Source organism: Argiope bruennichi, chromosome 7 (genome assembly GCF_947563725.1).
Source record: "Argiope bruennichi chromosome 7, qqArgBrue1.1, whole genome shotgun sequence".
NCBI classification, from domain to species: Eukaryota; Metazoa; Arthropoda; class Arachnida; order Araneae; family Araneidae; genus Argiope; species Argiope bruennichi.
The window spans coordinates 90,838,026-90,852,720 of NC_079157.1; the positions used below are offsets into that span (position 1 = coordinate 90,838,026).

At 31.7% G+C, this 14,695-nt stretch overlaps 1 protein-coding gene across 4 annotated transcripts in view; it reads left to right on the top strand.

Moving 5' to 3' along the window:
• LOC129976181 (fatty-acid amide hydrolase 2-A-like) overlaps positions 1–14,343 on the top strand; it is a 78,293-nt gene extending 63,950 nt beyond the window's left edge. For all 4 annotated transcript variants that reach the window (XM_056089620.1, XM_056089621.1, XM_056089617.1 and 1 more), the window contains exons 5-8: positions 1,629–1,748; positions 6,185–6,339; positions 6,949–7,044; positions 10,646–14,343. In XM_056089620.1, the coding sequence (XP_055945595.1) occupies positions 1,629–1,748; positions 6,185–6,339; positions 6,949–7,044; positions 10,646–11,236 (962 nt within the window). In that variant the 3' untranslated portion in view covers positions 11,237–14,343. The remainder of the gene's footprint in view (positions 1–1,628; positions 1,749–6,184; positions 6,340–6,948; positions 7,045–10,645) is intronic.
• Positions 14,344–14,695: the final 352 nt, after the last annotated feature.

The window sequence follows — 14,695 nt, forward strand, 5'->3', positions numbered from 1 at the left end:
GTTTTCACTAATTTAAGATGTTTAGTTGCGGAAGAGAAACGACATCGGTGCTATCTTTTTAGGAAACATGCAGTTACTTCTAATATGATTTTTTTTTTGTCGTGTGACTATTTTAAGCCAAGTTTTTGCACAGTAGCTTCTGAAGGTAAAGACCCCTGAGCACTCGAGGGCAGAAGTCTGACTTCTGGCTCAAATGAAGATGGCACACACACACTCACTTGCACAACCCCTTTTTACAGTGGGGCTCATTCACGCACCTCACAGAAAGAACACAAGGAAGAGAACAACCATGCCTGAACCAGGATTCGAACCCGAAACGCCTAGATCACTGGGAAGACGCGCTACCCCTAGGTCAGGACATCGGCTCCAGTATGATTAATTCATTTTAAAAGCTTTGTTAAATAACAGCAACCTTTATTTATCAAAACATTTCCAAGATTGAACATATCTTGTAAAAAATTATATTATTTGCAAGTTGAATTACTAGGTGAATGCTAAGGAACTAACTACTAAGCATGACATTCGTTACAGAATCAACCAATGTGCCTATAAAAAATTCTCTTGGTGACGTTAGGGTTATGAACCATTTGTACTGTTTCATTTTGACTTGGGGTTAAAAGAAATCCATCTGCTCTACTGAAGAAGCAGTTGCTGCATCGCAGTTGTGGTATTATCTAGTTACAGCGAGATCTCATTCATGGCACTCATGCCGTGTTTTCATACATCCATAAAACGAATGGCTTGCTATGAATGTTTTTTTTTTCACCTTCTTGTAAAAGACCAACAGCCGTCTTCCAACGCGAATGCTCAAAGCTTGGCATTGGAATCTTGTAGGCAGAAGATGCTACAAATTTTCTAGATATCTCAATGTTGAAAGGTGGTCGTAACATTATGTAACTCCGGCTTTAGGAGTACTAGCTGGCTGAATATTTCTTATGACATGACACCGGAAGATATTTTTACAAATCTTTACCGATTTTGTTCGCTTGCTTGGTTTTCAATCGCCGAGGGTTGGGAAATGAAACTCTCGGATGAGTTCGTAGACGAGGCATTCAGCTTAAAGGGTGCACAAATTGGCGGGTGAAATTTCCAATTCTCTATAACTCCTTAATTATTAAGAATAGAAAGATTATTCAAATTAGGCGAGAAACTGCCTTATACTAACGAACAAATGTCGCAATGAAATTTTCTTTTCGTAATTACCACTCTGTAGAAGTAAAGGATCAATAACATTACTACAGAAAAAAATATTAATTTAAATTTTGTTGCTCTTAGCTCACCTGAAGATTCAGTAATATCCTAGTAGAAATTGGACTTTGAGAACGAAAAGTTGCTGATTTGAACCTGATGATTCTTCGAGTAAATAAATAGCATGCTTATAACTAATTGCACTGAATTAAACTTGCGCCCATCCTTCGATTTGCCAAAAGAAATTCTGTTTCATTTATCTCTTTTTCCAAATGAGACGTACCTATCTTGTAATGAAAAATCAGCAATTAAAATTGAGCAAAAGTACTTAGCGTGGTACTCAAGTTCTCAAGCCAATCTTCTTCATGTTTATGACCTGTCAATAAAAAGTTGAAATGGCGACAAAAAGGCTCATTTTATATTACTTTTTTTTATTGTAGGGGGAGAGAGTGCCTTGATCAGTGCTGCTGGTTCTCCTCTTGGATTAGGAAATGATCTGTTAGGGAGTATCCGAGTTCCATGCCACTTCACAGGGTTGTTTGGACATAAGCCTACCATGGGTAAGACCAAAATTATAAGAATAGTTTTCTTAAATACTAATAGAATAGTATGGATTAAAGTATAGACGAAAAAAAAAATCCATCCATACCCATATTATAATACAACTTTATAAATAAGGAATTAATAATAAGGATAATATTACAATTCACCTTCATTTCTTTCTATTTTTTTGTGTGCAATTCAATGATGCTTCAACATGAGAAGTTTTTTGTTGCGTTTCAACTTACAAATAAAACTGAAGGTTTATATATACCGATAAAATTGAAAATATATATATAACATTATTTTGGTTGAAGCAGAAGGCAGGTTCGAAGGCGTTGAAGAGACATGTTATATTTTTAAATTAATTTTAATATCCATTTCGTGAAAGCATAATTATTTACAAGCAGAGGCGCGGACAAGGCACGTCCACCACAGCGAGGCACAAAAGCAGAAGTAAGAAAAAAGAAAGGGTCGAACCAAACGATCACAAATCTTATATAACATAGGATTTCCGGCCACACGCCGATGGAATACATATGTTGACCTTTGACAAGGGCAACGGAAGTATCACTTTCATTTGAGACGTAGTACTGATGGCGCATTAGTTTTACAGAGGAATTAATTAAACCGAAAGTGGAATGGGATCACGAAATAAGAGAATATTTTTAGAATGAAGTTATAAGTATTAAAGGGCTAAATTAAGATAAAATCTTGTAAATTAATTAAATTGAAATGAAAATTAAAATATCATTACACACACACACACACACACACACACACACACACACACACACACACACATATATATATATATATATATATATATATATATATATATATATATATATAAACTATTTTAAATTTCAATTTACCCATATAATTTTAGGAACTAAATCATCATGTTTTATTACAAATGAATTATATCACATTTCTGCAGCACTGAATATGAATATCAATTGATAAAATTGCAATAATATGCAATTTAATTTTCTATTAAATAATAATTAATATTTTCGAAAGAAGTGTTTCTGTCTCTGTGTGTGTAACAGTTTACGGTATCTAGACACATTTACAGCCAGTGGCGGATTTAGATAATTTGCGACTCAAGACAATACATATTATGAGTTCCCTTTTTTCATAAGATGGTCAATTTAGTATAATTACAAACACGTTTCACATTTCAGCATATTTTCAACATGTTACTAAAATTTATTTTAAGATTAATACTTTTTTTATTTTATTGATTCAATGAAAATGTGTTTGTTATTTATCCTTCTCATTTATTAATCCTATCTTCTATCCTATCTAATTTATTAATATTATAATTTAAATTTCAAAAATATCTTAATCCATCTTTTTTATAAGTAAAAATGACTTAAACTACCATCGACTGAATTATTCTTGATACAATGTTAATATTATCATATGTTAATATTATTAACAAATAAGGCTAAAATTAATTAGTAATTACAAAAATATAGTTTTTTTTTAATTCGACCTGTCCACAGTCACCTTTCAGTCAAACGGCCCTTTCCAGTAGCTTAGCTGGAAATTCGCCATTGCTTTCGGTTATAAAATTTGGCATTTAGCTACTAGTAATGCTGTCTTAAAACGCTTTGAAGAGTATTTTTTAAAAATTAATGTGGAACATTCTTATTTAATATTTTGTGCTGTTTTTAATGATTTTTCGCCCGTAGTATCATTTCTAAAAATTGTAGAATAAGAATCTGTGCTTCATCAAAAATGACAGACAATTACCCTTTGAAAGAAATTTGTTTTCAAATTCAGATATAATTTAATGAATTTTAGACTCACATTTTCGCCAAAAATATTAGAAAATTAAAGTAAAAATTCCCGCGTCTGATATTTTTAACTCCGTTGATCTCTTCCCAAATTATTTGAGAATGTTATTCAAACATTTCTGTTTAATTTCAAACAAGAATGCTCATAATACATCTCTTGATTTATATTTAATGAATTGTTTATCTTGCGAATTCAGAGATTTTCGTCGCTGATTCGTAGCAGAAAGCGGGATGGATATTTACTTCTTCACTCATTTGACAAATAGCTAAGTTAGAAAATCAAGAATCTTAAAAACTGTTTTTAAATAATTTAAGTTTTAATGACATCGTTTGCAGCGAATGTGCTCCATTTTCCATCATTTGCGTAGAATTTTATCGTCTGTACGGTGGCGGATTATCTGAAGAGAAGTGAGTAAAGTTGAAAAAAAAAATATTTTCCAAGTGAATACAGTAATAGTACAGTTATAAAAACAGCTTTAACTCTAAATTGCCTAAGATTTTCCATTATATTTTATAAAATTATCGCCTTATTTTTTTCAGTAAATGATTTTTAATAAATGATAAGAAATTAATAATAAAATTAATGTGTTTCCGCCAGAATAATGGAAAGATTAAAGCAGAATCAAAGATTAACTAACGTGGAAGAAACGAAGAAACACACTGAAGATAGCATTGACGGACTATGCATGGGAGTGAGACAAAAATTTAAAAGGAAACATCATCTAGTTAGTTGTATGTCAAATCTAGTCTGCAAGTCAAAACGGCCCAGTCACTGTTAAATTCAATAGAAGGAATATTTCGTGTTTGCCTTCAATTATTGCATAGGGAACAAATTGTGAAGCTTTCTGGCTTGATCTGCGAGCAGCCCCGGCATGAGTATTTCTTACTTACGGATTCATTTTCTGTCTTCCTTTCCTTTATTATTATTATTATTATTTTCATTTTTGTTGGTCAATGAAATTTTTATGAAGAAGAATACCGAAGCAGGTTTAAAAACGGAAGAAACAATCTTTTGAAATAATTTCAGCCCTAACGGAAGGAACTGTCATTATATCTATAGTTCTCCAGGTGATTTCATTGCTACCAAGGAAAAAAAAATGTACAAAATCAATAATTTTCATAGTTTTATTTTATGCTATTGTGATTTTGATTTCATTGGCATTCAATATGTCGATATATAAATTTTGTTTGCCAATAATATTCTGACTTTGGAGGATTTAGGTATCAATGGTGTGTAATTTCCATGAAATGATCATTTATTAAAATCTCGATCTAATATCGAAATGTTTTGCCATATTTTGATGGTTTTGACTTGTCTGAGTTTCGGATCTGCCATCTCTTCCACTCACATATGGTACATTTCTGAATAGGATTTAAGAGGAATATTAAGGACATGTGTTTAGTTGTTTTAAAAATAATTAAAATTTTTATTATGCCACCATTTGATAATGTATCTTAAATATAGTGGGACATAATTTGACGAACATAATTTGTTCCCAAATCTTACTTGAAATGTGAAATACTCTTTTAGCAAAACAATTTTTTCCCCATAGGAATCTATGTATAGGAATTCATCGACAATGCGTTGCATTCCCAAAGAAAAACCCAAACAAATTTATAATTATGCAGTTAATAATTTATAATGGATATTTTATTTTATTAGAAAGTTGTCTAAAGACATTTGTCTTTAGCTTTCCTTCAAAATTTGGTGCAAATGAGACATAGTATTACTTCCTGATTAGAGCGAGCTGCAATCATTTCCCATACTTTTAACATCTCTCTCAGTTCAAGGAAATGTTGTTGCTCTGCTGAGGCTGTTATCTCCCCCTCTTTTGTTTAAATCTCATTCGTAATTTTTTGCTTTAGCAGAGAATGCAGCTCCATAAATGTTTTGGTAGCTATAACTAATGATACATTACTATAGCTCATACTATAGCTACTATACATACTATGCACTATATACATACTATAGCTATATACATACTATATATTATATACATACTATAGTTCATCGATGTCCTTGCTTTCCATCTCTAGCCCCAAGCTTTTGGTCTGAGACACAATCTTTTCAATTATTCCTTAAAAGGCATTCCCTCAGAGTCGCGTTCGACAACGCTGTTCGTCCTATGCTTCTCTCATACAAAAATAAGTATCTCTTCAAAGAGACGTATAACACCTGATATCAGAAATATAAACCAATATGTGTGACATCGCTGTGTCTTTTCGCCATTCGTTTTATGAAACATCGCTTGCTAAGTGAGTCATTTTTTTTTAACATTTTGCTTTGTTTATTGTGCGAATCATTTCTTACTAGAGGCGCTTGTTAGTCGAAGTATGATTGTTGTATTTCATTTAATCATGAATAAAATTTTATTTTGGAAATTATTAAATACATGTTGACTTTCTCATATGTCGGCTCAAACTGGCTCATCAAAATGTTCTTCTCATAGTGATGCTATTCTGATTGGAGGAGCGCATGCGCTTTTCTTTGATATGGAGAGGAGCATCGGCAGGAATTTTTGCTCATACAAAGTATGAAGTACAAAAAATGAAACATATTATAAACACATATAAATCCCTTTTGGTATATATTGAGCTAAATTTTAATTGTGTATTTCTTATCTAGTGTGACTGACTTTTTGTAACTTTAGGTTTGGTTCCAAATTTGGGTTGCCATCCGGCACCTGATCCAAGCATGGCTGATTACTTATATACGGGACCAATGTGCAGATATGCAGAGGATCTCATAGTCAGTATGAGAGTGTTGTCTTCTGAAAGTGGAGTACCAATCAATTTCGGACAAAAAGTTAGTGCTCCATTGTTTTATTCTGTGTTTTTAAAGCGTATGTTTTATTTCTTCTACTAACGTATAGATGGCAGCACGTGTATCTTCTTTCAACATTATACAAAAACTTGCTCATATTCCGTTCATTTCTGAAGATGAGCATTCATTCTGGTCGTTTACAGCATTCTTTCTGAGGGATGTAATGTTTTGTAACTGTTTTTGAATTAAAGAAAAAAAAGGGAATTGGTATTGAAGGCATTATTCTCTTAATGTACGATGCTTTTTGTTTACTTGTAAAAATCTTTACTTATATAAATTTCACAATTCAAAAAATTATATATATATAGCGACAATGCCTCATTCATTTTCATGCCTATGAAAAATACGCTAATTCTAAATTGAAATTCTTTAAATAAAAATTCTAAGAAAAACAAAATTAAAATACATAAAATGTTATGATTTAAAAAAAAATTAATTAAATTTTTTTACGAATTCTTTCTGTTACATGTACCACAAAATTAGAAATTCTTTCTTATTTGCATATTGGCCGTTTGGGCACTCTACATTACTCTAAAATGATTTAATCCAATTTAGCTCTTGTTAATAATAAATTTTCTTATTTTATTAAAGGCGGATTTTAGAAGTTTGAAAATTTATTACATGAAGAATATCCGTGGCCCTATGATAGTTCCTGTTGATAAAGATATTAGTCAAGGGTTGGAAAATGTGAGTATGCTTTTGGCACATATTCTTCTTTTTGTTTCTGATCTCTGTCATTAAATATATTGTATTTAGAGAGAATGTATTAACGTCTATTTATATGTTATTGAACAAAATTGCATCAAATATGTTGCATAAAATTTCTTCTAGAATCATTTCTAAAATATACTTTTAAATAGTAAAATGAAAAACTGCAACATAAAGGCACAGTAAAGATATGTCTGAATAGCATATGAACATAAAATGAAACACTCTAAACTATAAGGTGTGGTTAAAATGCTAATTTATAGAGTACGAGAAATATAAATATGAAAGCAATATACGGAAGTTCAATCTAATTGAAGTCTAATAACCTAGTTTTAAATAAGTCTTTTAACCACTAGAATCAGTCATACATATGCGTTCTTATTGGAAAATTTGTTAAATGACATGCAAAATTAACTTTTTTTCTTGTTTCAATAAGTAAAAATACATCTGAAAAAATTAAAACTAAATTTTTATACAGTTTCTCTGTTCTGTTGGTCCGGTTTAGTAAAATATTTTTAGCAAGCTATCATTTAAGAAAATAACAGCAAAGTAAACTGACCAGGTTATAAAATATTAGAATTCAACATTTTAAAACCAATCAACTACCAATCTAGGACAGTTTGTATGTTAACTAGGTGATCTTCGAAATGATCTGAAATCGTGATATTTGAAACTTCACAACTCAGCAAGTTTTGATCCTAAAATAAGGGTTTTAAAATACGTTTCTTTGTTTAAAATGTTAGTGTGTCAAGAACATTTTACTAAATATGACTAATACGATCAGTAGAATAGCGTAAATTTTTTAAGGATTCATTTAAAAAATGAAGCAACATATAATAAAATTTTTCCAAATGGAATTTTATGCTTATTTCGAACGGTTAAGAAATTGATTATTGGGCTAAAATTAGACATCCTGTATTTCTGAAAAATAACAACTAAAACCAGGGAGAATAGTCTCATACTCTATAATAAACTTGTCATGCCGGAGAATGCCTTACATGGAAATGGCGTACAATAGTAACTAAATATTAATTCTAGAAATATTAATTGCGAATACTAATTACGAAATATTAATTGCATTTTTACCTAATCTATCCTGTCATTCTTGGCGAGTTATATGGCGATTCATTTCATGCTGGGCATGTGTTGATATATCCTAAAACCGAATTTGTGTTTTAAACTCGTTTTTTTTTTCAATTAACTAAAATAAAAATTTGACACAAAACTGCACCTGTAGTCACAAAATACATACCAAATTTGATATATTTAAGTCACTGCATTTTTGAATTATTGCGTTTACATGTTTCTGGATGTACAGACCGACAGGCAGTTAGATTGGGTTCAAACTTAGATAGATGTCTATACTATAGATGATAAATCTGTGTACCGAATTTTATCTATGTAGCTCTCTTCCTTTTGTAATTATCATGTTAACTTATATTCGAACAGTCGGACAGACATATTTTCTTTCAACGGATTTTAACTCAAAATTTAATAGAAATCTAAACATTTGGAGTAAAGATTGTATACCAAATTTAAACCATCTAGCTCAAAACGTTTTTGAATTATGTTTGTCACATTTTATAAAAACGGACATTTTATAAAAATGTGTTTTCAGAACTCAGAGAGGTCTAGAACATGGAAATTCGTCAAAATCTCGAGTTCGAATTTTTTGGCGATTACTATATTTTCTCTATATTACGTATATGAGAATGTAGAAAGATTACAAGAAGTAATCCGCACACATCTATAAGAGAGATTTATTCTTTCATCACAGATTTATTTTTTTAAAAATTCAACGCCATGTTGATTTAATGAAATACATTATTATATAGGTCACATTGCATTAAATTTTGTATTGAATGCTCATTTTCAATTTGAATAAACATCAGTTAATGTTCAGTACGAAGAGTTTGTGGCGGATTGGGATGTGCGAGGATTGAACCTGGGACCTTGTGGTTCGCAGCCCAGTAACATAACCGCAATACAAAAGCAATTGCTCGGGTAGCGTAGTTGTTAACTGGCTTATATGCTATTCACTACAAGTTATCCTCAGTGATTTAATTCCTGCCTCTGCAAAAACGATGAAGGGTTCACTTTTTTCAAAATCATGATGAAAATTGATGAAATTCTGTGAATTTGAAAATGTCGAAAAGCAGAAAATTATAGATAGTTTGAGCAATAAATACTCCATCTAAGTTTCAGGGTAACCTTGAGAGGTTTGCCCAAATATTTTTTTTCTGGCTATATTCATTGAGGATTTCATTGAACTAATATTAACCATCGAGGCAAGTGCACATTTAACGATTGAATTTTTTTTTATTCACACATTAAATGTGCTCTTGCATAATGCATAAATTCAAATTTCTTTCTTTTTCGTATGCGAAACATGTAAAGAGAAACTGTTGTAATCGTCAAAAAAAAAAAAAAAAAAAAAAAATTGACCTCGAGATTTTGACGATTTTTTATGTTTTAGACCTTCTTGAGTACGAAACACTCATTTTTGTAATTATGTCTCTCTCCAAAAACAAAAGCTAAAAACTACTTTGAGCAGGACAGTAAAATTTGCTATATAGATTTTACACCATAGTTGTAGATTTCTATCACATTTGGGATGTAATCTGTGGAAGAATGAGATCTGCGAGGATAGAACCTGGGACCTTGTGGTTCGCAATCCACTAACATGACCACGATATAAAAGCAATTGCTCGGGTAGCGTAGCTGTTAACTGGCTTATATGCTATTCACCACAAATCCATTGTGAGGATACCTGACTGTTCGGCTTCTGAGTACAGACAAACTTGATAAAAACGAGATAAAAACAGATAGATGAATAAAATGTGGCAGTCAAGTTTACGATCTTAAATGTCGATTCTTTATCAGATTTTTAATCAACTTTGTTAAGGGACTGCCTGCCGGTCGGTACTTTCGCATGCATATAAACGAGATATCAAAAAAAAAAAAAAGGGGGAGCAATGATTTAAGTAAATGAAATTTTGTATGTGAAATTGTGACAATAATAATATTTCTGTGTCCAATTTCGATTGCAGTGATAGGATAAAAGATGTCTAGAATACAAATTCGGTTTCCGAGTGCCTGTGTATTAACTGCATTCCGAAGTATAAATCGTCAAAAAGAATTGTCAAAGTTTGATATTTCGTAACTAATGTTTACCAATGCTGTTCAAAACATTCAAGACTTTATCCAAGATCGTTGAAACCTGAAGTTTGGAATTTTTTGGTGATAACAATTTTTTTTTGTACACTTTGTATTCAAGAAAATATAAATATATATGAATGTTCAGGCTTTCTCTTTTTTACCAAGTGAATCTAAAATTTGGTAATGACTTATCATTCTAATAGAAAATGTACTTTTTAATTTTACTTATTTATCTATTTGCACAGTTATTGAGTGTCGTTTACGAATACGGAAGATGAGGAAACACCTAGATGTCGATTATGCAGTAGTATCATCTCATGCCAACTTTCACAAAATTCTATTTTTAATGGATTTGCATTTTTTCAATTGGTACTATACCACATAATAAAATCTTATTAAAAATATTTTTTATATTTTGCAGGCGATTACATACTTTAAGAGCAAATATGATGTGAAAACCAAAGAGATAAACATGCCATCTTTATATGATGCAGGCAGATGTGTTCTTAATATCATAATGAACGGCATGAAAGATCTGAAAGCTGTGCTCACTGCAGGAAAAGGAACTCACATCAATGAAAAATTAGATTTCGTCAAGTTCTTTTTTGGCAAATCTATTCTTTCCAACGGTCCACTTATCGCCATGAATATGTCAAAGTTATCTATGTTTTATGATAAGAGTAAAGCACCTCACTATAAAGAATTGATGGATTGTTGGGCCAAAGAATTCGACAGTCTTCTGGATGATAATAGTGTACTCCTAATGCCTACATTACCCGTGACTGCACCTTACCACACAGAGATGTTTTATTTCTTGCCAAGTACTTGCTATACGTCAATATTTAATGTCCTGGGATTGCCATCAACGCAGTGTCCTGTTGGATATACTTCAAGTCGATTGCCTTATGGAATCCAGATTGTTGGTCGCAGAAATAATGATGCCTTGACTATTGCATGTGCTGTTGAATTGGAAAAAGCTTTTGGAGGTTGGAAGTCACCAGGAAGTTTGTGAGGCCATTGTAAATATACTTTATCTAGTCGTGCTTTTTTATAAGGAAATTATCTTCATTTCGTAAACAGGTTACGAAAAGTCAGCGTGAATGCTTCATCTCTTATACAAATCATTTAAAAGAGTTTGAAAATCATACATGGATGTTTCATACTTTGATTACCATATTACAGGACACAAATCTTACGACTATGTTTGAAATCATATAAACGAACAAAGAATTTTCCTCATAATCTTCATAGAGAAAAATGAAGCAATTCATCATTCCTTGCATAAACTGAGTTATGCCTAGAGCAAAATTCTTTTCATCACTTGGCGATCATAATGCTATAGCTTATAAGCAACAATTGGGGGCTTGTTCATTGACCATAATCTTCAGGAGCAACTCATGATTCTTTACATAGATCCTCTGGAATGTTAATCTTCATAGAGAAGAAGGAGCAACTCATTAATCTTTCCATAGACAAACTTATGCCTTGCTCAAAATCACTTTTGTCATTTGGCGATCCTAACGCAACAGCTTATGGGAGCCACAATAATCGGGCGCTTATTCATTGACTATAATCTTTATAGAGAAGGAGCAACTCATTATTCTTTACATATATACTCTGGAATATTCATAGAGAAGAAGGAGCAACTCATTATTCTTTAAATAGACAGACTTATGCCTTGCGCAAAATCATTTTTATCACTTGGCGATCCTAATGGAACAGCTTATGGGCACCAAAACAATCGGGCGCTTGTTCATTGACCATAATCTTCATAGAGAAGAATGAGTAACTCATGATTCTTTTCATAGACTGATTTATACCTTGAGCAAAATCCCGTTTATCATATGGCGCTCCTAATGGAACAGCTTATGGGATTCACAACGATCGGGTACTTGTTCATCAGCTATAATCTTCATAGAGAAGGAGCAACTCATCATTCTTTACATAAACTGATTTATACCTTGAGACAAATCATTTTTATCACTTGGCGATTCTAATGCAACAGCTTATGGGCACCAAAACAATCGGGCGCTTGTTCATTGACCATAATCTTCATAGAGAAGAATGAGTAACTCATGATTCTTTTCATAAACGGATTTATACCTTGAGCAAAATCCCGTTTATCATATGGCGCTCCTAATGGAACAGCTTATGGGATTCACAACGATCGGGTACTTGTTCATCAGCTATAATCTTCATAGAGAAGGAGCAACTCATCATTCTTTACATAAACTGATTTATACCTTGAGACAAATCATTTTTATCACTTGGCGATTCTAATGCAACAGCTTATGGGCACCAAAACAATCGGGCGCTTGTTCATTGACCATAATCTTCATAGAGAAGAATGAGTAACTCATGATTCTTTTCATAAACGGATTTATACCTTGAGCAAAATCCCGTTTATCATATGGCGCTCCTAATGGAACAGCTTATGGGATTCACAACGATCGGGTACTTGTTCATCAGCTATAATCTTCATAGAGAAGGAGCAACTCATCATTCTTTACATAAACTGATTTATACCTTGAGACAAATCATTTTTATCACTTGGCGATTCTAATGCAACAGCTTGTGGGAGACACATCAATCAGGCGCTTTTTCATTAGCCATAATCTTCATGGAAAAGAAAGGGCAACTGATGATTCTTTACATAGACTGACACTTATGCCTTAAACAGAATCACTTTTATAATTTGGCGATCTTAATAAAAAAGCTTATGGGCATTACAACAATAGGGAGCTTGTCAATTATCCAATTTCACTGGAATTATAGAGAGATACAAGATTTAAATTTGTCCAAGCCGAATCTAAATGGGAAAAGATGGCTGCCACCTAGCAATCCATGCGATAGGTAGGTAATGTAGGAAGCAAAGCACCGAAGTGCGATATTGAGGACTATCAATTTGCTCATTTACATCAAGATTCCCTAGAATGCCAAACAGTTGGACTTCCACCAGCTGAAAATCAACTTCGACCCACTCTAATGTCAAAAAGTCATAGACCTCCCAGCAACTCATTTAAGCCTGCATGTATGTATGAGTAATAAAAGAAATGAATCGAATTAAAATATGTGCCATGAGGAATGATGTTTTAAATACAATATTTTTAGACATATCAAAGTAATATATACAAGAATTCCATGTAATTAGTATTAAAAAAAAGTCCTAAAACATCCGACAAATGATGTTCTCTCACATAACTATGAAGCGGAGCTCCAGTTTAAAGCATTTTGCAAAGATCCACAGAATTGTTGTGTTGTGAGACTTTGCCGGTTGACCTTTAAAAAGTTGGGAAAGAAGTATAAAATGGACATCTGTTTCGTAGATAATTAATATTATAATAAATGCGACTGTATTGAACGCAGAGCATATTTCTTTCTCATTCCCCATGAAGAATATATCTTCAGTTAGATATAATGAATTTTGGTTAATGATTGTCTCTTGGCTTACTAATGTAATCTCATCTGATATCACACATTTTTTACGACAAGCCTAACAACTCATCAGAACCAGACTATATCAGCATTTTATAATAACAAATATTAATTTCATTATGAGTATATTTATATTTTTGCATGTATATTTTAAATATATTAATAAATGTTTGATATTTAAATGAAGAATCAATGAAGATATTAAAAAAACTCTTACTTTTTATATTCATATTGTTCACATTTAGCTAGGTATATTAATATACAATTTGTTGATTGCTAAAGATGCGAGGATTTTTATTTGTTCTTGAGACCATGTGTTTATGTACTAGCCTTGGCTACCAACAATGGATTGTCATTAATAAGATATTAGAAAGGAAAAGATGTCGGCTCTTCGACAATTTACTTCGTCACTTTTGAATCCAGAATCCAATCAAGTCTCGAATTAGAACTTGTGGTTTTGCATAAACTAATCTTTTAAATGAATATTTTGCTTGAGGAAATTTATTTTCGGAAGAAATATATAAAAACTATAAATCAAATAAGTGCCAAAAAAACAACAACACCCAAACGGTGTTTTAAGTTAAGGTGTCAAATGAATATAAGCTGTTATGTATTAAATATCAAAGATGCCTAATAGTCTTCTTGGATTTTTTTTAATTGGAAAATATCACCAATATGTGCATTTTAATTTTTGCTATTTCATAAAATTTTTTGTCTTCCTATAATATTTACCTTTTTAGTTTTCATTTGATGTAATTGAACTAAAGAATATAATTAAGGAAAGAAAAAGAGATTATTTCTTCTCTGATTTGATGACAGAATTTTAATTTAATTTTATAATGGGTTGCTACAATATAAGGTCTAAGACCTTAATTTAACTCTATAATTTGATACAAATTCTTCAAATTTACTTTTTAAAAAAATATTTATTTTGTAATTAAAGTTTCTGTTAATATTTGGCATGTCTCATGTTGAAAGGGATTGACTCACTTAAGGATTTGTAGAAAGTTATTTGTAGTTATTGCAATTAGTATTT